The 19,700-nt window shown below is 44.3% G+C and overlaps 1 protein-coding gene across 5 annotated transcripts in view; it reads left to right on the forward strand.

Annotated features, from left to right (window-relative positions):
* Positions 1–19,700, forward strand: part of LOC138969151 (pericentriolar material 1 protein-like) — a 76,197-nt gene that overhangs the window by 20,532 nt on the left and 35,965 nt on the right. For 4 of the 5 annotated variants that reach the window (XM_070341868.1, XM_070341870.1, XM_070341872.1 and 1 more), the window contains exons 19-32: positions 5,597–5,780; positions 6,364–6,488; positions 7,167–7,358; positions 7,945–8,024; positions 9,177–9,339; positions 9,729–10,166; positions 10,647–10,812; positions 11,170–11,219; positions 12,376–12,517; positions 13,049–13,292; positions 13,979–14,071; positions 15,654–15,869; positions 16,088–16,240; positions 18,039–18,277. In XM_070341868.1, coding sequence (XP_070197969.1) covers positions 5,597–5,780; positions 6,364–6,488; positions 7,167–7,358; positions 7,945–8,024; positions 9,177–9,339; positions 9,729–10,166; positions 10,647–10,812; positions 11,170–11,219; positions 12,376–12,517; positions 13,049–13,292; positions 13,979–14,071; positions 15,654–15,869; positions 16,088–16,240; positions 18,039–18,277 — 2,485 coding nt within the window. The remainder of the gene's footprint in view (positions 1–5,596; positions 5,781–6,363; positions 6,489–7,166; positions 7,359–7,944; positions 8,025–9,176; positions 9,340–9,728; positions 10,167–10,646; positions 10,813–11,169; positions 11,220–12,375; positions 12,518–13,048; positions 13,293–13,978; positions 14,072–15,653; positions 15,870–16,087; positions 16,241–18,038; positions 18,278–19,700) is intronic. The other variant, XM_070341869.1, reaches the window with a different exon arrangement.

The raw sequence follows: 19,700 nt of genomic DNA on the forward strand, positions 1-19,700 counted from the left end.
GTTTTAGTGACGCAGCTTGTCACAGCGAATTTCACGGTCCAGCCTCAGCAGATTCGGAGTTCGACGATTCTCACTCAGTTTCTGAGGAGGAAGTTGATGTCAAGTTGTCACTCAAACTTTAACCAGCGATGGTTACTGCAGCTCAGGTGTCTGCCAAGTACTTCGCTGAAGGGGTGACAGCTATGGCAAGCTCTGCGGCACCACCACCCTCAGTGGTGGGTGATTTCCGCCCTGCTTTAACGGAAGTTCAGGGATATCGTTTTAGCGAGTCTCCTTCTGTTGCTTACGAACTTTCCAAGGTGCTGGCTAGAACTTCGGGTTCTGAGAATAGCTTGCCTGTGGATACTGTGCCTTTACTGGCTGCACACGGTCAGGTTCCTGATGCTGCTCAGCCATGGTTTGCCTCAGACCAGTTACGGAAGCGAGCACTTCGTTTCATTCACGCAAGTTTGCTCTCTCCCGTCGTCATCACAGTCTTTTTGAGACTTACGCTTTGCCGAGTGCACCGCTTCCGGTCACTCCGGAGTTGGCTAATCTCAGGGAAGATGTCTATAGTTTGGACAAAACATTGTGCTTACTCTGAAGGCGCATTACTTGGTTTGGATGAAACGGGAAGATACTCGTTGGAACTTGCGTCTCTTTCAGAGACACTTCTTCGATCTCTTTCGCGGTCGGTCGCGGGGTCGTTGAATCCTTTCGATTTTCGAAACGACTCTAGCGTGAAAGACGTCCTCATACTCCTGGCCTCTTTGGCTAAGGTTTCAGCCGGACAAATGTCAGTCGCGGCACGGTTGTACGCACATGCGGTTTACACACGCAGGGACGCTTTCTTGTCTGGCTCTAGAATTTGAACTTGAGGAAGTTTTCTCATATGTTTCTTCTTTTCTATCACTTCCTTTGTGGGCAGCGATGCGGCGTTGCTTTCGCTTGCGTCACCCGCTCAAGTAACGCTTCACTCGCTGAGCGATATCCGTAGGCCTAGGTTACACCAAGCCTAAGAACTTAGTTTATTCTTTTCTTCGTACTACGGAACCGCTTCCGGTTGCACCGTACTTGTCGATCATACATCTTTAGGTTCATAGCAAGGAGAAACTGTCTGTTGTCAAGAACAATGATCTCCTGGCTGTGGAAGATCGTGGCCGCACTTCTTTCTATTATCGTCTTGGTACAAGACTTTGATTCGTTCTTTCCCTTGTGCGGTTTCGTACTCACGGGATGCCTTTGTGTTCTGTCGGCACACATATTCAAAGGGTTTAGCTTCGCTGTTCGTCTGGGAAAAGGCCTCGGCCGACAGTATTGTTCTGTCGGTGAGACTTAAATCTCTTCCTTGCTCGAGGGTTTTCTTTGCGAATCCTCCTCTTTGCACGCGGGCTCTTTAACAGAGAGAATCTCACAGCAAAAGGAAAAGCCCACGGCAGGCCTCGGCTTTTCTTATCAGAGAAAAGCGCTAAGCTGGCCTTTCTCAGCTTTGGTTTATTATCTTCTTCTCGGCGTGGCACGGTGCCAAAAGTTAATACCCACCACTTTATCTCCTCGAGGCGATTTAGCGGTAGGGTTCAGTGGGCAAACAATAGCACGCTTTCTTGCATACTCTTGGCACTTGTCAACTGGAGTATTAGCGTTCGGCCACTCTTCTCTCTGCCTCTGTGTTTTCCCACAGCGGCTGGAGGGGCGATTAGGACTCTCACTTTATTGAGGGAGGCACTGGGGCCCTTCCTGTTGGGTCACTTATATAGATCGTGCCTATGTTTACTTCCACCTTCGGATATACAAAATAGATCGGAAGTGGCTACTTTTTATTTAATTCAGATCTTCGGGGCTCTGGTTTCGTTTTCTAAGCAATCAAATGAAGAGCCGGAACATGTTAGTGTCTTTTCTTGACTGGTTCACAGACACAACCAATCTTTGGATTCTCACACCACTGCTCATACAGGGCGTTCCCGTTGGTTCTCTCTCCACCAGGGAAGCAGTTCTGTCTCTTGTGGAATTCTTTCCCCTTGTCAGGGGATAACATGTGTTGATTCAATCAGACAACACCACAGTGGTCTTTTATCTATAAGCAGGGGGTGGCATCTCGCTCCCTATCACTGCCACAGCGAGCATGCGAGGTTTTGATGTGGCTTTTACCACCACGAAATCTTATTAGCAGGGAGGTACCTTTCTGAGAGGCTCTAGGTCTTGGCAGACTCTAGTCAGCCGGCCAGGAATGTCCACTTGGATTGGACTCTATCTCGCTACACGCTTCTACTCCTTCTGGTGAATTTGGAGAAGCCGCTGGTAGAAGTTTTGCCTCTCGGTACTATCACCTTCTGCTAAATGTTCGTCTCCCCGTTCCCGGATAATACTCTCAATTTTACTTTGAGCGGCCTGTTGGTCGCACATTATGGGCCCACTCAATCTTGGTTGCCAGTCCTTTAGGCTGGCAAGAGGGCGCCGTTTTTGGTTTTTTTACACTCGAGCCACACGGGTGTCTACTGTACGGGAATCATTGAGACGCTCAGGGGCTTCTGCCTCAACTCTGGATTTGGTCTAGAGATTTCATAGGGGTTCAGCGTCTTCGTTTTTGTGTCACTTTGACTGGCTTGGAACAATTGGCGTACTATTAACGGAAAGAACTCCACTTCTCTCTGTTCAATGTGGGTGGCGAACCACCTATCCTGGCTTTCCGAATTTTCGCCCACGTCTCTGAATTAAGACTTTATGCGATATCAGTTGCACTGACACAGCTAGGTCGCAAAATTTTTTCACTTGGGTTCTTTTTAGCCAGCGTGATTAAGGGAACCTCCCTTTGGTTTGCTGAAAGCAAATCTCCAGTCCAGGCTTGGGATTCGCTCCCAGTTTCGGAGTTTTTGAGTTCGGATTGTTTAATCCTTGACAAATTAGCCTTGTTATTCTAAATACGGGAAGCCGTCATACTTACTCTAGTAGCTTCTGAGAGAAGTGCGAGTAAGTGCATTTTCTGTCTGGTTTTTGCTTTAGACATCTCTTTGGAGAAAGACTGATCTATAGCGCTTAGGTTTAATTCAAAATTTCTGACATATAAGCAGAAACAGGAGTAATCAGATCCGATAATACAATTCTACCAATTTGCAATATTTTGGCTCTGCTAGAGCCATATTTAACCAATTGTACATTTCGAGTTTAAATATATTTCTGACTCGCTTGACTAGTGGCCCCCTTCATCCCCTCCTTCCTCGTCCTGATATGGCTCTGCGTAGTCGGCTGGACGTTAAGCAACAAATAAACAAACAAACTGATCTGTTTAGATCACCAGAACAAAGGCTTTTGTTTATTTCCATCAACACTTCTAGAGGCAATGATTTAGTGAAGTCAACTTTTAGCTAAATGGACTGCCACATTGATTAGGCATGCCTACAGTGGTGGCAGGGAAAAGGGGGGGGGGGGGGGGCCAGTCAGTCCTCCCTTTTCAGGCAGCACGGGCTCAAGAGGTCAGAGTGTATAGGCCTCTTCTTTGTCTGTTCTCAAGTCTGGGAGACTTACATAAGTCATGAATGCAGCTTATTGACCGTTCAAGGACGTAGTCATGAGTTTTCTATCGGCGGGGTATTTTAAGTACCCGCTGTTTTAATACACATCTACTAGACATCTTCTGCAGAAGATGTCTTTTTATGTGTTCCTGGGAACGTATCTGGTGCTCGGCAGAACAGTAATTTCGGTTTGCCAGCTATTGTAGCTACAGGCCAGATACTTGCAAGATGTTAACTATGAGTTCATTTGCCCACCACCTAAATTAGCAATCTGCTATCTATGTGAGTTGCGTAAGAATATGTAATTTAATATAAAATTTCAAAAATAAATTTTGATTTAATTAATATACTTACCAACTCACATATTGGATTCCCTCCCAGCCTGCCCCGCAAATTTTTTAAGGGGTTATATGTTTCAATACGGAATGAGTTTCACCGGTATACATCCTGCGCAGGCGCAGTACACCGGTAGTGTAAATAATCACCAAGGACCATGCCTTATATGGCATACGGTTTTTGTTTCAGAGTTATTTCCCCACGTTGCCATGTAAGAGTGCTTCCATGTCTTATCACAAAACGAAGTTATTGCTTAGGGTTTCCCTAAAAATGAACAGATCACTTCAGTAGGAGTGAGTTTCTAACATAGGCGGCGGTCGAGTCACGCGTGATAGGTCACGTGACGGTATGACCTCGACTCTTTTTTTTTTTTTTTTTTTTTTTTTTTTTTTTTTTTTTTTTTTTTTTTTTTTTTTTTTTCTTTTTTTCTTTTTTTCCGACCTCAGTTGCATGCAAGGCTGCTTCAACCCATCTTTTTTGCCTCTTTCGTCTTTTTTTTTTTTTTTTTTTTTTTTTTTTCTTTCTTTTTGGGCGGTGAGCATATCCTTCTTCATTGGTCTTTTTATTTTTTTTTTTTTTAATGAAGTTTTAATTTTGTTTTCTTTTACATTACAATTTAACTAATGTCTGCGTGTATGTGCGTGTGTGTGTGTGTGTGTGTGTGTGTGTGTGTGTGTGTGTGTGTGTGTGTGTGTGTGTGTGTGTGTGCGTGTGTTGTTGTTGCTGTTCCCATAATTCTGTTATATAATACATTTTCAGCGGGACAATACATAACAAGTTAATTAATCCAACGCTCGATAGACAAAGGCGAGAATTTACAAATTACCAATTACAGTACCAGTTTTCAGCACAGCATCATACAGCGCATATATAAATAACTTTACATTAACAGCACAATACTACTAGTTATCTATATTCTTATACACAGTTCAATTTTACTAGAAATTTCGAACTCGAGCTTGGTTCTGAAATAAGATCTTCATGTTAGTTTTTGGATTTCCGTACTTAAACTGGCTTATGCACATTTTCGATATCAATATAAGGTGATTAATTATGAAGGTTTTCTCTCTGGGGATATCACGTGTGAAATACCCAAAAAGAGCCTCTTCGCAGCTTAACTTTATATTTTTGCCTGTACAGACCTCGACTCTTGTATAGCTTGGGTTATAGGTCAATGCCGTTCTTTTTTAGGGGGTTGCTTCCCCTTTGGGGTGAAGCGTAGTTCAGTGTCCTAGCACTTTAACTGAAGTTAATGCTATCTATGTGAGTTGGTAAGTATATTAATTAAATCAAAATTTATTTTTGAAATTTTATATTTGTATGAAGAATAATTGTAATGGAAAGGAGCATTGTGTTCAAAGTGATATTTTTTGTAAGCTGAAACAAACAGCATATTGCGAGGTGTTAAACATGACAATACATTTTGCGCATGCGCAGATATCATGAAGCATTTTTCTACATTAATTCAAAAAAGTTTGTGTGAATTTCTTATGTGGACATCTTTGGCTTCAATCTTTCATTTGTTTTGTGAGTATAGTGGAACCCCCCTTTTCAGACCCCCCCCCCCCCCCCCCTTTTAAAACCCTGTTTTCTAAGATTTTCTGTTCATTACCTCTGTAAATTTACCCCCATTTTAAGACTCCCTCCTTTTTAAGACCTGATTATCTCAGATTTTTGGAGGTCTTAAAAGGGGGGTTCCACTGTATAAATTTATGATTCGTTTCTTGTTGTTATTGGACGTCTGTGTTGAAGATAACTTGGCTTTGCTTCAGTTGCGTCTAACGATGAGCTGTACAGCAAGATGCGTGACCAGCGTATCGAGCGAGAGGAACTGCGCTCCAAGAAGAAGGAACTGGAGGCCATCATGAAGAAGGACCAGAACCGCCGCCAGTACTTCCGTAACCAAGACAACCAGAGCGACACTGTCTCCTACACTACTGGCACCGATGCTTTTGGGTGAGAATCACTGGAAGATTTTGGATATCTTGTGTTACGAACCGTGCTGGAGCACCAGAAGTTTGTCATTAATTTGTGAAACTTGATGGGCAAAATATATACCAACTGATTGCTGCTTGATATCGGCTACAGGTGTCATTTTTGTCTTAAAGGAATTATCTCAGGAGTAAGTCTGCCATACAAATGATATGGTCAGATCACACACAGTCTGCCAAACCAAGAAATGTGAACTACTGTAACATTTTCTTACATGTGCATGTTTGCACGTGGGAGCGTCCAAAAAGCAGAGACAGTCTTCATGGAAGGTTCACTCTTAGAAATAAATCTAATCTGTGAAGCTGAAAGTTGACAAGCAATATAGCTTTTAAGTAAAGTGTTCTGACCCCTCAGCCCTATATATACTGGACAGTGGCGATGCACCGTTTTTTTGCTACAAGTGACACGCTAGTGACACTTGGCAAATTAAAGACAACAAACCAAGTCAAACGGAAGTTAATGCTATATAATATATGTGAGTTGGTTAAGTATATTAATTAAATGAAAATTTATTGTTGAAATTTTCGATTTTGTATTTTTCTTGCAGAGCGAATGCGAGTGTGGATGCAACAATGGCGACATGGGGCGGGTCAACTGTGGACAACCTGGAGAACATTACGGAGGATGAGGACGGCCAGGACACCAACACCAGGCCTGAGGATGAGGAGGATGGTAGGGAATGTGCTCAACACTTTGCCATCTTAACACTGACATAATTGTGACAGCGTGTGAGAAAAAAGTGACATACTGGAATTATTTTACAAAATATGGTGGGTTTTTTTTCTCTTTCCATTTCATGAACCAGAACAAGGGATGCTGAGTAACATGCAAAAACCTGATACATTATAACTTTTTTACTTTACGTATTGCAAGCTTTTGAATGCAGTGGCCAAGAACCCAGGTTTTCAGCTTGGAAGTTTGTGGTGCAACTGAACAAACCCTGTCACGTAATTATGTGCGTGTGCCGATGTGCATTGTCTCAAGCTGGATCTTTGGTACGTTTTATTTGATGAGCATTCTGGCAGGTAGTTTGCCAGGAGAACATAAAGGTCTTAAACAAGGAAGAGTATTGAGCATCCTGAAGTATGGCTGGCTCTAGAGAATAATCCTGTGTTTTAGTATCCACACAGCTTTTGTATGTTCAAAAGTACTTGTGGGGGCTTTCTCTCTTTTTAATGTATTAGTCTTTTGGGGTATGAACCTGATAACTCTGGCAGGAATTTTTGGTATTGGTTTTGCAGGAGGTTGGTTCCTACTTCCAACTTCTTTACATTGGCTTGCTTACCAAAACGATGCCATTTATATGTCCGAGTGTAACAGGAAAATCAGAGCTGTTTGTCTACTACATAGGTTACCCCAGTGACGGCATCGTCCAGGTGGAAGAGGAAGAGGAGGAGAACGAAACGGACAACGGGACCTACACAGTCAGCAACGACGCTCGCAATCACAGCGGCTCCCAGCCCTCCAAAGGTCAAGGTCAGGGGGCAAGGCCAAAGACCAGCCGAGGCCGTCGCGGTTTCCCTCAGCCTGTGAGACCTGCTGGTGAGTGGGTTTGTTTTCCTTGCTTGTGCTGCAGTTTCCTTTGCTTTTGGCTGTTGCCCGAATTAGCCTTGTGTGAGGTTTTGTTGTCGCACAAAATGAATCTAGAAATGTAGGTTTTCTGTAAGTAGGTGACATTACTACCAGGGGGCTAATCTAGGAGCCTATCTTTATTTCTGCTGTTTGTGTGTGTCTCTCTCTCTCTCTTTCTCTTTCTCTCTCTCTCTCTCTCTCTCTTTCTCTCGCTCTCTCTTTCTCTCTTTTCTCTTTCTCTCTCTCTCTCTCTTTCCCCCTCTCTCTCTCTTTCTCTCGCTCTTTTTCTCTCTCTCTCTCTCTCTCTCTCTCTCTCTCTCTCTCTCTCTTTCTCTTTCTCTCTCTCTCTCTCTTAAAACATATTGTTATATAAATATATAATTGTAATGTATAATGTCATGTATGTCTAAAAGGGACAGGTTGGAAGATTAGGCATCGCCTGAAACCTTTATCCCTTTGTATTAAAGTTTTGAATCTGAATCTGAATCTGAATCTCTCACATGTTTGTCTGTTGTACACATATTAGTGCTTTACTATTGTTGTTGTCCTGTTTTAGGTGGAAAGAAGGGTGGCAAGCGCCTGCAGAGTCAACCATGGGGACGTGTGTCCAGAGAGGAGAGGCTTCAGCACAGACAGGTAAGTGCTGTCGTTGGTTTATTTAGCTATTTACTTAGTTCATTAGTTAGTTCATTAGTTAGTTGTGTGTATATGTGAGAGAGAGAGAGTGCGTGCATGTGTGTGATGAAGTGAATGAGTGTGTATGTATGTGTTGAAGTGATGATGAACTGAGTATACATGTACACCATAAGAGAGAGAGTGCGTGCGTGTGTGTGTGAAATGAATGCGCGTGTATGTATGTGTTGAAGTGATGATGAACTGAGTATACATGTACACCATAAGAGAGAGTGAGTGCGTGCGTGTGTGTGTGAAATGAATGCGCGTGTATGTATGTGTTGAAGTGATGATGAACTGAGTATACATGTACACCATAAGAGAGTGAGTGCGTGCGTGTGTGTGTGAAATGAATGCGCGTGTATGTATGTGTTGAAGTGATGATGAACTGAGTATACATGTACACCATAAGAGAGAGTGAGTGCGTGCGTGTGTGTGTGAAATGAATGCGCATGTATGTATATTGTGTTGAAGTGATGATGAACTGAGTATACATGTACACCATAAGAGAGTGAGTGCGTGCGTGTGTGTGTGTGAAATGAATGCGCGTGTATGTATGTGTTGAAATGATGATGAACTGAGTATACATGTATACCATAAGAGAGAGTGAGTGCGTGCGTGTGTGTGTGAAATGAATGCGCGTGTATGTATGTGTTGAAATGATGATGAACTGAGTATACATGTACACCATAAGAGAGAGTGAGTGCGTGCGTGTGTGTGTGAAATGAATGCGCGTGTATGTATGTGTTGAAGTGATGATGAACTGAGTATACATGTACACCATAAGAGTGAGTGCATGCATGCGTGCGTGTGTGTGATGAAGTGAATGTGCATGTATGTATGTGTTGAAGTGATGATGAACTGAGTAAACGTGTGCACCATGAGAGTGTGTTTTGAACATCAGAAGATTAAATACTTATGTAGAGCAGCAATGGCCTTATGCAGCAAGAATATTTTCCTGGCATAGAAATAATCAATATTTATGATGTAAGGCAAGTGTCTGGCTGTAACCAGGTTATGGAAGTTGCTTTATTGGCGTTTTTTCTAACCCTAACCCTAACCCTAAGCGTTTTTCGTTTACACAAATCAATCTTAAAGGATCAGAATGTATTACAGGCTGCAGCCGCTGCATCAGAAGAGGAGCCAGCTCAGAGAGAGTTCCGCCAACAGTTGGAGAAAATGTCCTCCCTTTGTCAGAACCTGATGACCTCCCCTGCGTCATCCAGGGGCAGATCTCAGAGCAAGACACGCGCACAGATCGCTACTCGTTCATCTGCAGGTGAGTTTCTGTGTGTGTGTTTGATCTTGTTATCTGCTTTGTTTATGTGTTGATTAGAAGGAAATGTTTTGAGCGCCAAAAAATAACAAGGTGAATAGAAGTTGAGAATGTGATTGCCCACTTGGCGAGTGTAGATTTTGAGTCTTGAATTAGCAGTTAGCCACTTAAGGTCTCATACAGTTTTACAACCACAACACAACAACCACAGTAACCAGAAACAGCACCACTTGCCTGGCTGGGTCTTGTATCTCATTTGTCCTCATACCTGTTAAGTCACTGAATATGACACCATTTTTACAGAGATTGTGCTGAGGAACATAGCTGATATCTTGTCAACTCGTTGGAATTGTTCAAATTGCAAGCTCTTTTGACAGACTGTGTTGTTGCAGATGCAGCGACCAGCCCACCAGACATGCAGAACCAGCTGATGCGAGAGATGCAGCAACAACAGCTGATGTTGGCGGTCAGCCAGTGCAACCAGCAGTTGATGATGCAGCAGTTCGACATGGCCGCGCTGCATCGACAGCTCCAGCAGCTGACGGGGCAGATGTCCAGCATGCAGCAGTCTGGCGCAGCCAACCCAGCCGGCCCCCACCACCCGCAGGCTCAGCCTGGCGTGCTCATGCCTCAACCCTACTTGTCTCCGCTGTCGTCCACGCTGGCAGCAGCCGTGCCCAACGTGGCGACCAGTGTCAACGTGCAGTCGTCAAGGCAGACTACGTTTACCGTGAACCCTAACTTCACCTCCAACCCCTTCAGTGCTGACCCTCAGCGATTCCCTGTGTCTCAGGGCGTGCAGACCTCTGTCCTTGACCCACTAAGTGCAGGTAAGCATGTTTTAATAATATGATAATAACGACAGCTTATATAGCGCAAACCACAGGAGTCTATGCTCTCCGCGCTTTACATAATAACTATGAATAAAAGCATACTATTTGAACATCAAATAGAAATATACATTTTAGCAAAATAACGTAACACTGAACTTACAACAACACATTCGCCACTTATGGACAATACCATTTTGCCTGGCCTGTGAAGAAAGTTACGGATAGTGTCCAGGATGTTCTTGACGAATGATAGAGGATCTGATAACTTGATAGACTTGCAGTCTCTACCTTGGATGAACTCGAGCCTTGCTCTGTCAGTACTGCCGGTTGGCTATGTACACTAGTTCGATAAGTTGCGTAACAGAATGCACTTGGCAGTACAGGACTTGAACCCTGTGTATTTATATGATTCATTCAACAGTTTATGATTGCAAAGGTTTTAAGGTGGTTTCTCATATTGTGTATGATTTTCAACAGATACTGGCCAAGGGGGGTGGACAGAGGGAGGGGCAGGCAGCACGTTTCCCCGACCCATGAGACTGTGGGAGGATGCCCGCGAGCCTGGTGACAGAAGGCTACAGTCACAGACCTCAGAAACACTGCCCAAAATGAACTTACAGGCCTTTCTCAAGGCACGCAGAAAGTGAGTGTTCTTGTGGTGCTGTGGTACACTTTGTGTCAGATGTGGAGAGAGAGGAGAATCTCTGTTTGAGATGTACCTGTGTCTTTGTGTGTGTACATGTTCCCTTTGCATGCAACGTTGTGTTGCACTTTTAGTACAAATTGAATTTTTCTTTTGAGACAAAGTGTAATTGTAATGCATCATGTCTGTGCTGTTCTGCAGAAAATTCCTGACATGTTGGTGCTTTGTTTGTGATTGCCTGTTGTATCTTTATTGTTAGCTTTGTTAGTTTCCTTTTTCATTCTCCCTTGTAGGGTATTATTCATATGATTTGAGAATTTCACTCTCGCTTGAAACTTAGTCTGAATCTTTTTTCAGGAAAAATGTGCGGAAGCAGTCGTCAGAGAAAAGTCCACCAAAACCATCAGGTGAGTCTTTAACTCATTGTCTCCCAGGTACGGATATATATCCGTACCCACTCATATGGCTCTATCTGACCATGTACGGATATATCCGCTCAAACTGTTAGCTTCAGTCGCTTCCTGTAATGTCCATCTAACGCCTGCATTCCAGCGTGTTGATACACAGTTACTACACAGTTACTACAATTCTGAGTGACCTGCTGCAGCACAGCTGGTCTCAGCTAAAAAAAACTTGGTCAACATAGGTGGGGTAGAAACTGCTGTTAAATAGGCAAGCAAGACGTTCATAAAAAAAAGGGATTATGAAGGGAGTAGAAAACTGGGAGATGACAGATAGGTTCACATTTCACTTTATTACAGTGGAACCCCCCTTTTAAGACCTGAAAAAATCGGTCTGAAAATGGGGGTAATTTTACAGAGGTTAAAGAATAGAAAGTCTGAGAAAATCGGTCTGAAAATAGGGGTAATTTTACAGAGGTTAAAGAATAGAAAGTCTGAGAAAACAAGGTCTTAAAATGGAGGGAGTCTTAAATTGGGGAGGTCTTAAAAGGGGGGGGGGGGTTCCACTGTATTAGTTTATGTTCTTAACAGATTGGGGTTATGCAGAGCAAGGAGAGCAAGGAGCAGAAAGTAAACAACGGTCATTGGCAGCATCAGTGGCTCTGAGTTTTTTGTTGGGTTGTTCCATTATCATCTCTGTCCTTTACGTGCATGACCGGCTTTGAACAGTAGTGTGCAGATTGGGACTGGATTTAAAGATACCTGCCTTCCCACATAAAGGATCGTGTAAGTCACCTAAGATCTGTCCAGGTTATTGCATGTGATCAGCTTCCTTTCACTTGAACAGGCAAACAAAACAAACTTTTTTTTTTTAAGACAGCCTGGCTGTTTCTTTAACAGAGTGGGACTTCTTTTTGGGCCAAAATTGTGTAAATGACACCTGATTGGGGGAAAAAAATCCCACTCTGCACACCAACCCTGTGCCGCTGTTGTCCCACATTAAAGTTTGGACAGATTATTGGTGGTTTACGTGATCGTTCACATGGGAAGGAATTTATCTGTGAGCATCTAGAAATGGCTTTTACTGGTCTGGTGTGCATAACCAATCTATGTTAAAAGTCTTTTGACCATAGCAAGTTTTGTGTGCGTTTCTCTGTGACAGACAGAGAGAGAGGGGCAGCATACAGACCAGGGCTGAGTGCAGGTATCAGCGGCGCAGGCTTCAATGATGCAGCCAGCATGTCCAGTCTGGCGTCCAGTCAGGTTGAGGGGGCAGTGGGCGGTCAGGGCTCACAGGCAGAGGAGTGAGTCATTTCTCTATTCTATTCTAGTGTATTGTACTGTATGGTATGGTATGGTATTGTACTGTATGGTATATTGTATGGTGTTGTATTGTATGGAGTGCTTCATGTTTTTTTGTCTTCATTGTACATTTATTATTATTGACTCTCTGAACTCGTTGCTAAAATCTTCTGCACAGCAATTTCTTCTGTTGCATTTAATGTTCAAGTTTGAGATATGCCATCCAAGAGCTATGTTATTTGGGTTGATGAACAATATCACGACAAATGTAGATTAGGGTATTCAAGCAGTATTTGAAGAATGCATTGATGTGCAAAGTATTATTCAGGTTATGAACGGATTGGATTTTGTTTCCAGTTGATTTGAAGACTTGTGTGCTTTGACATTTAACCCTCTTTGGTCTATTTTGTTGTTGATGCTGTGCTAGCATGATGCTAAACAATTAAAAGCTAAACCATTTCAAGAAGACTATCGCAGCCAGTTGTTCAGAGTTCAAAACTTCACGTCTTAACGATAATGAATCCCCTTTACAGCCCGGGAGCGCTGGGTGAGCTGAACTTGTTTGAAGAGCTGAGAGAGACGATCTACACTGAGGTGGCCACGCTCATCTCTCAGAACGAGAGTCGGCCGCAGTACCTGCTGGACCTGTTCACGCAGCTGCAGTGTCTCAACACAGACGTCATGCGTCGCCGCTGTCTCTTCACCCTGCAGGACATCATTCAGACCACATACGTCAAGCCCGTCCCCGCCACTGTCTCCGAGACACGCTTTATGAAGGTACTGGTCAACAATGTTTTGTTAGGGTACTGGTCAACGATGTTTTGTTAAGGTACTGGTCAACAATGTTTTGTTAAGGTACTGGTCAACGTTTTGTTAAGGTACTGGTCAACGATGTTTTGTTAAGGTACTGGTCAACAATGTTTTGTTAATGTACTGGTCAACAATGTTTTGTTAAGGTGCTGGTCAACAATGTTTTGTTAAGGTACTGGTCAAGATCTTTTTTGTTGTTGACATTTTTTGGTTGTAGGCGTTCGATGCTTGGCAGGCAAACTCGTTATCTACACTTGACTTATCCAGAAGCCACACAGGCTTGTGTAATGGAATTTTGGACATTTGCTCAACTCTGATAAACAAAAGGAAGTAAGCGCTCTAAATGCAGACATGTGTAACTGAGTAAGTGAGAGTTATTCAGAACCATTCTCCTGGCATCTGAGAGAATAACAAGCATTGAAATGAACAAGCGACTTTTATCCTCTAAAAAGGATGATCGCCACAACATTTGCTCAACATCATTTCCAAAATTGTTGAACTTTGAGACATATCAGAAAAGAACTTGAGCGGTTTAAATATTGGGCAGGGAAGACAAACTGAATGGCTGGGAACAGTTTGGGAAAGGTTGGGAATTGTGAGAAGGTAAAGCAGGGGGACTGTGAAGTAGTACTGACTGGTGTTTGTTTGATCAGCAGATGTGGCAACCTAGAGATGACCAGGACAACATGGCCACAGAACTGACTCCCAGCGAGAGCTTGCTGACCTCTGATGAGGAGGAGATGAAGGTCAGAGCACTTGTCATCTGACGAAAGAAAATGTTTAAGAATGAACTGAGGCTGAAACAAACATAGAAGTTCAGGCACATTAGGAGCACTGGAAGATTCCATTCTTTTACTCGTATTGATCTGCAACAGTATAAACGCTCAGCAGAGCTGTGGAAAAATTAAGGGCTCAGAATTATATGAGAACCATAGGTATCTATTGAGCAAAAGTAAGATGATTAGAATTATAAGAGAACCACGGGTATTAATGTAGCAAAAGTGAGATCTGAAAAGTATTTGGGATGAGAATATCCAGCCTGTGTTCTTCCTCGTCTTTTTAAAAGGCACAGTTGGGCTCACCATTCCGACTCTTCCCAGGCTTTTACATTGATTTAGAACATCCCTCCTCCAGGACACATTTATTTTATTTTATTTACGAGGATTTATATCGCGCACGTATCTCACCACACAAGGCGACTCAAGGCGCATGTTACCTATTAATGCCGTGTGAGATGGAATTTTTTACACAATATATCACGCATTCACATCGGCCAGTAGCGCTGCATCCACCTTTCACGGCCTATTATTCTAGGTCACACGGGTATTTTGGTGGACATTTTTATCTACGCCTATACAGTTTTGCCAGGAAAGACCCTTTTGTCAATACCATACATATACACATACCATGAATCAAGAACCCGACTGCTTCCTGTGCAGAGTGACAATTTCTGGGTGCATTATTTTCACAGATTACCATCAGTTGATTCGTTGATGACACAACCTTTGTCGAAAGTAGCGTAGGCACCCGGTCTGCTCCCCGCCTAAAAAGGCCAGTGCCGTTCCGTCTTCGAGGGACTGCGTGGGTTTCATTTCGGAGTTTTCCTTCTCCTAGACGAGGTTCCTTCCATGGATGATGAGCCTCCTCTACCCTCGTTTTGAATTCAGAGTGGTCTTCTCTTAGGATAGCCGCCTGCCAGGGTTGACGAGCCTATCCTGCCCGGCTATTTGACCCATAGCTGGGGGTTGGTTCGTGGGCACAAGGGCGTTTCTACACACCGGTGGGCCTGCATGCCGCACGTCTAGGGGCCAACCTCCTCCGAGTCCTTGTAGTCTAGCCTGGGGCCTTGCGGTACCCAGTTTACGCCTGTCGCCGCGATGGAGGCACTACATAGGGCTTGTTGTGGAGAGGTTATTATACTGGCAGGAGAGACTGACGCATTCTGCTCTCTTTTCGCGTTGTCCTTAAAAGGACAGACGGCGCTAGCCAGCGGTGAGGACTGAAAGCGAGAAGTGACAAGCACAAGACACTTCGCCAACACACTAGACACGTCACACAACCGTTTGGCAGGCATTACCATCAGTGTTTTTAAGTTATTCATTATTAGAAAATTTCCGTTCTGCAAAAGAAAAGACCAAGCCATTGACATTTTGTTTGTGTCCAAGCAGAGAGATGGTCTTATCCCATGTAAAAGCCTAGCGAGATCTGAGATGGTGAGCCCAACTGTCTGTGCAGGAAGGACTGTGCCTTTAGGTGGTCTGTTATTGTATTCCAGGCTCTCGGTAGTGAGCTCCACTGCATGTGAAATAATGTTCTTTCCCTCTTCAGGCTAGAGTCAGGCAGCACGCCTCGGCGCTGGAACGCAAGAAGCAGAAGCAGAGAAGTTTTGGCGCTGCGCGGGGCAACTCTCTGAAGAATGATAAATTTGATTATGTGGAGACGGCCCTTACTGGTACCAGCTCCCTGTCCACTCCCACTAACGACAATGGGGAGTCGCCCTTCTCCCGTGACTCCCTGGGGGACACTGTCATCCATCTGGACAAGGTGAGGGTGGATTTAGCTTGCAGATTGAGGAGAACGTCTTCAGTGTTAATGTGCTTTTGTTTCTTGTTGTTTTGTGTGTTTTGTTTGTTCTCTTTGGAGTGTGATAATATTGTACTAACAATGATAAGGCTGAAATTCTGTGATTGAAGTAGTGTGTAAAGTCCTGAAGTGTGTTCAAGCCAGAGACCTGACAGCCAAGTTTTGTTATACTTTCGCAGGCTCTGGCCAAGATGAGGAGAGAGATGCAGCAAGCAGAACAAGAAAGAGCGGAGCGTGCTCGCAACACTGTCGCCATGGAGATGAGACAAGAAGTGAGCGCAGATGCAGCCATGGGGGACCAAGGGAGCGAGAGTTCTGTCTCTGATTTGCCAGTGAGTTGGATTTGAAGGAGGGTCAGGTGTTGTGTACAACTGGTGTTTTGTCATCTTTGATTTCTAACGCATTTTAACACAACGTTATCCTATGTTTTGTGTAGTGATTTGAATGTTTAAACAGGACTGGTTGTAATAGACGGGCGCAGTGACGTGGTGGTAAGACGTCGACCTCCTAATCGGGAGGTCGTGAGTTCGAATCCCGGTCGCTGCCGCCTGGTGGGTTAAGAGTGGAGATTTTTCCGATCTCCCAGGTCAACTTATGTGCAGACCTGCTTGTGACTTAACCCCCTTCGTGTGTACACGCAAGCACAAGACCAAGTGCGCACGGAAAAGATCCTGTAATCCATGTCAGAGTTCGGTGGGTTATAGAAACACGAAAATACCAAGCATGCCTCCCCCGAAATCGGCGTATGCTGCCTGAATGACGGGATAAAAACGGTCATACACGTAAAAATCCACTCCTGCTAAAAACATGAGTGAACGTGGGAGTCAAAGCCCATGAACGAAGAAGAAGAACTGGTTGTAATACAGGCACATTGCAGTAGGTTCCGATTCAGATTGATGATGTTAAAGTCTAGCCTCATCTCCAAAACCTTGGACCAATGTTCTGCTTCAAAAGAAGGCTGCCCTTTTCTGTTAAGAGTGTGCTTTACTGAGGAATACAATAATGATAACTCCTGTGTAAGACCTGTTATGTCCGAAGTAATGGATTAGAACAGAGGCAACTGAATGGAAGCGCCACAGAGTGTAACTGGCCTTTCTGCACATTGAGAGAGGCCGGGGCTGAGATGCACGATCAAGTGACTACCCAAACGGGAGCCACCCGCAGTGTTGGATTGGTTGAAACTGAGGTGCACGATCAAGTGACCACCCAAACGGGAGCAGGGTTCGTACAGAGTCCTTGAACCCTGGAAAACTCCTTGAAAATTGCAAAACCTTTTCCAGGCCTTGAAAAGTGCTTGAAAATAGAGTTTTGTTAAATAGTCATTGAAAAGTACTTGATTTTTCCAAATTGTTGTCTATACATTTCGTCAGCAGCTTGTCTTATTTAAAAAAAAAATGCAACCCCCTTTTTTTTTCATCAAATACAGTACACATTTTGGGAGAATAAAAGATCGAGTGAAAACGAAAGCAGATGAACTATTACTAGTCACCCGTAGTTGCTTCCCTTCCCGGAAGTTGGCAAGGGAAACAACTACGGAATGACTAATAGAAATTCACCAGAAACTTGATGACTTGAAAAACTGAAGGTAAGCTTGGTGCTTTGCATTAATTTGGGGAAAATCATGTCCTTGAAAAGGATTTATTTGGTCCTGGAAATGTCCTTTAAAACTCCTTGAATTGTATCAGCTCTGCCCTGCAGGAACCCTGCGGGAGCCACCCGCAGTGTTGGATTGGTTGAAACTGAGGTGCACGATCAAGTGACCACCCAAACGGGAGCCACCCGCAGTGTTGGATTGGTTGAAACTGAGGTGCACGATCAAGTGACCACCCAAACGGGAGCCACCCGCAGTGTTGGATTGGTTGAAACTGAGATGGGTTGTGATTTCAACCAATCAAAAGCAGCAGGTTGTTCTCTCCTGTTTGGATAGCACCCACTTTCGGTTCATGCACCTTAGTCCTGGACAACCCCGTAAATACGCAAACATTCCTGGTTCGGTGTACATATTGGTAATTTAGACGTTGGGGATAATGTACGTAGGCCCATTAGTCTGAAATCTTACGACCTGACATGGAAATGCGGGCAGTACACTCTTACTCGCCTCACCGCACATCGCCTCTCCTCTCCTCACAGTACCCAAGCATTGACGCCTTGAAGCTGGACGAGCAGATCAAGGGGGTGATGGCGCAGGTGATCCCAGTGATCAAGGAGCACATCAACGACGTCTTCTCCCCGCAGCTCCTGTCCTACATCCAGCGCCTGGTTCTGTCTCTGGTCAGACAGCCCGGCCAGAACCACGAGTTTGCTCGCTTCTTCTACGGCCAGCTGGCCTCCATCCTGCAGGACTCCCTCAGCAAGTTTGAGGGCAGGAGGTGGGTGTGCATTTGTTCACTTAAAATCATAGACTGTGTGAAGGGTTCAGTTCTGGTATTGTACCAAGAATTCTGCCAGAATCAAAGTATGACTGCCGAAATCGCAGGGAAAGCTTTGGCCATGCATGTAAAAGTCCACTTGGTGGAGTCGCAGTCCATGCACACAGAAGGAGAACCAGTAAAAATGCAATTAAATAACATATTCTTACTCCGAATCACATTAGCATTGAGTCACCTGAGATGCTTATCACTGAAAAACGCTTACCCGGCTAAAGAATTTAAAGGGAAGCAACCCCATCACCAAAACGAAAGTGAAAGTAGCTTTGGTAATGGGCCAGCACACTGGGAGTTACCTCCCATACGGGTGTGTGCCACGTCACTTCCTCTAGGAACACGTGCCTATTCTCATACGTCTTTTTCACCTCGGAGAGGACGGTTCACTTTTTGACGCTCTGTGGCTGACCTTGCGTGTTTGAGTGACACCCGCCGGCCACGTTACCCAGCTTTCTGCTCGCCTTGCCTACAGTTTGGTGAGCTCGTTCCCGTTTGTTGTTGGTTGTTTGCGCTGTTTCCGTTACTGTACGTTGTCCGTTTTTTTGCGGACTTGTGTGTCAGTGACTTGCGTGTTTCGCCATTTTGTTGTGTGAGTTAGTTAGCTAACTCGTGTGACTTTGCTAGTAGCTCTGCGTGCCCCTTTTCTGTTTGGGCAAGTGTAGCTTTAGTATTTTGTTGACGCGAAAGCGTGTGTGTTTACTGTGTTTTCAGTCGTTTAGACTTACGTTTCAGTAAATCTTTTTCACTTTGCCACGTGTTGTTGACTAGCGTGTCAGTGTCTTGCGTGTTTCGCCATTTTGTTGTGTGAGTTAGTTTTCTAGCTCGTGTGACTTTGTTTGTAGCTCTCCGTGCCTCTGTTGTTTGTGGGGCAAGTTTAGCTATAGTATTTTGTGGACGCATTAGTGCGTGTGTTTACTGAGTTTTCCAGTCGTTTAGACTTATGTTTCAGTAAATTTTTTCGCGTTGCCACGTGTTGTTGTCAACATGTCTGATTCAGACAAGCGCCGTGGCAAGTCGGACCCCAAGGGGAAAATTAAGTCTAAGTCTTCCTCTTCCAAAGCAACGTTACTTGTTACAGACCAAGAGCGTAACACTTTGTTGGCTGTACCTATTTCGGCGCCTAGCGCTGTTACTACTTCTGCTTCTTTTGCGGCGCCTAGCGCTACTGTTACTTCTGCACCTGTCTCTACATCGGAGACTTCGTCATCGTTGTTAGCACCTGGACAAGGTGCGTTGGTTTCCTCTCTGTTAAAGTCACTGGTTCCGGAAATCCGCAGCTTGGTGCAGGCAGAGTTTCAGCGTTCCGTCGCCAGCAGTTCGGCGTTTCCGGCATCTGGCAGTGACGTCCGGGCATTGGCTTCCGTGTCTT

The sequence above is a fragment of the Littorina saxatilis genome, linkage group LG6 (assembly GCF_037325665.1).
Source record: "Littorina saxatilis isolate snail1 linkage group LG6, US_GU_Lsax_2.0, whole genome shotgun sequence".
Lineage (NCBI taxonomy): Eukaryota > Metazoa > Mollusca > Gastropoda > Littorinimorpha > Littorinidae > Littorina > Littorina saxatilis.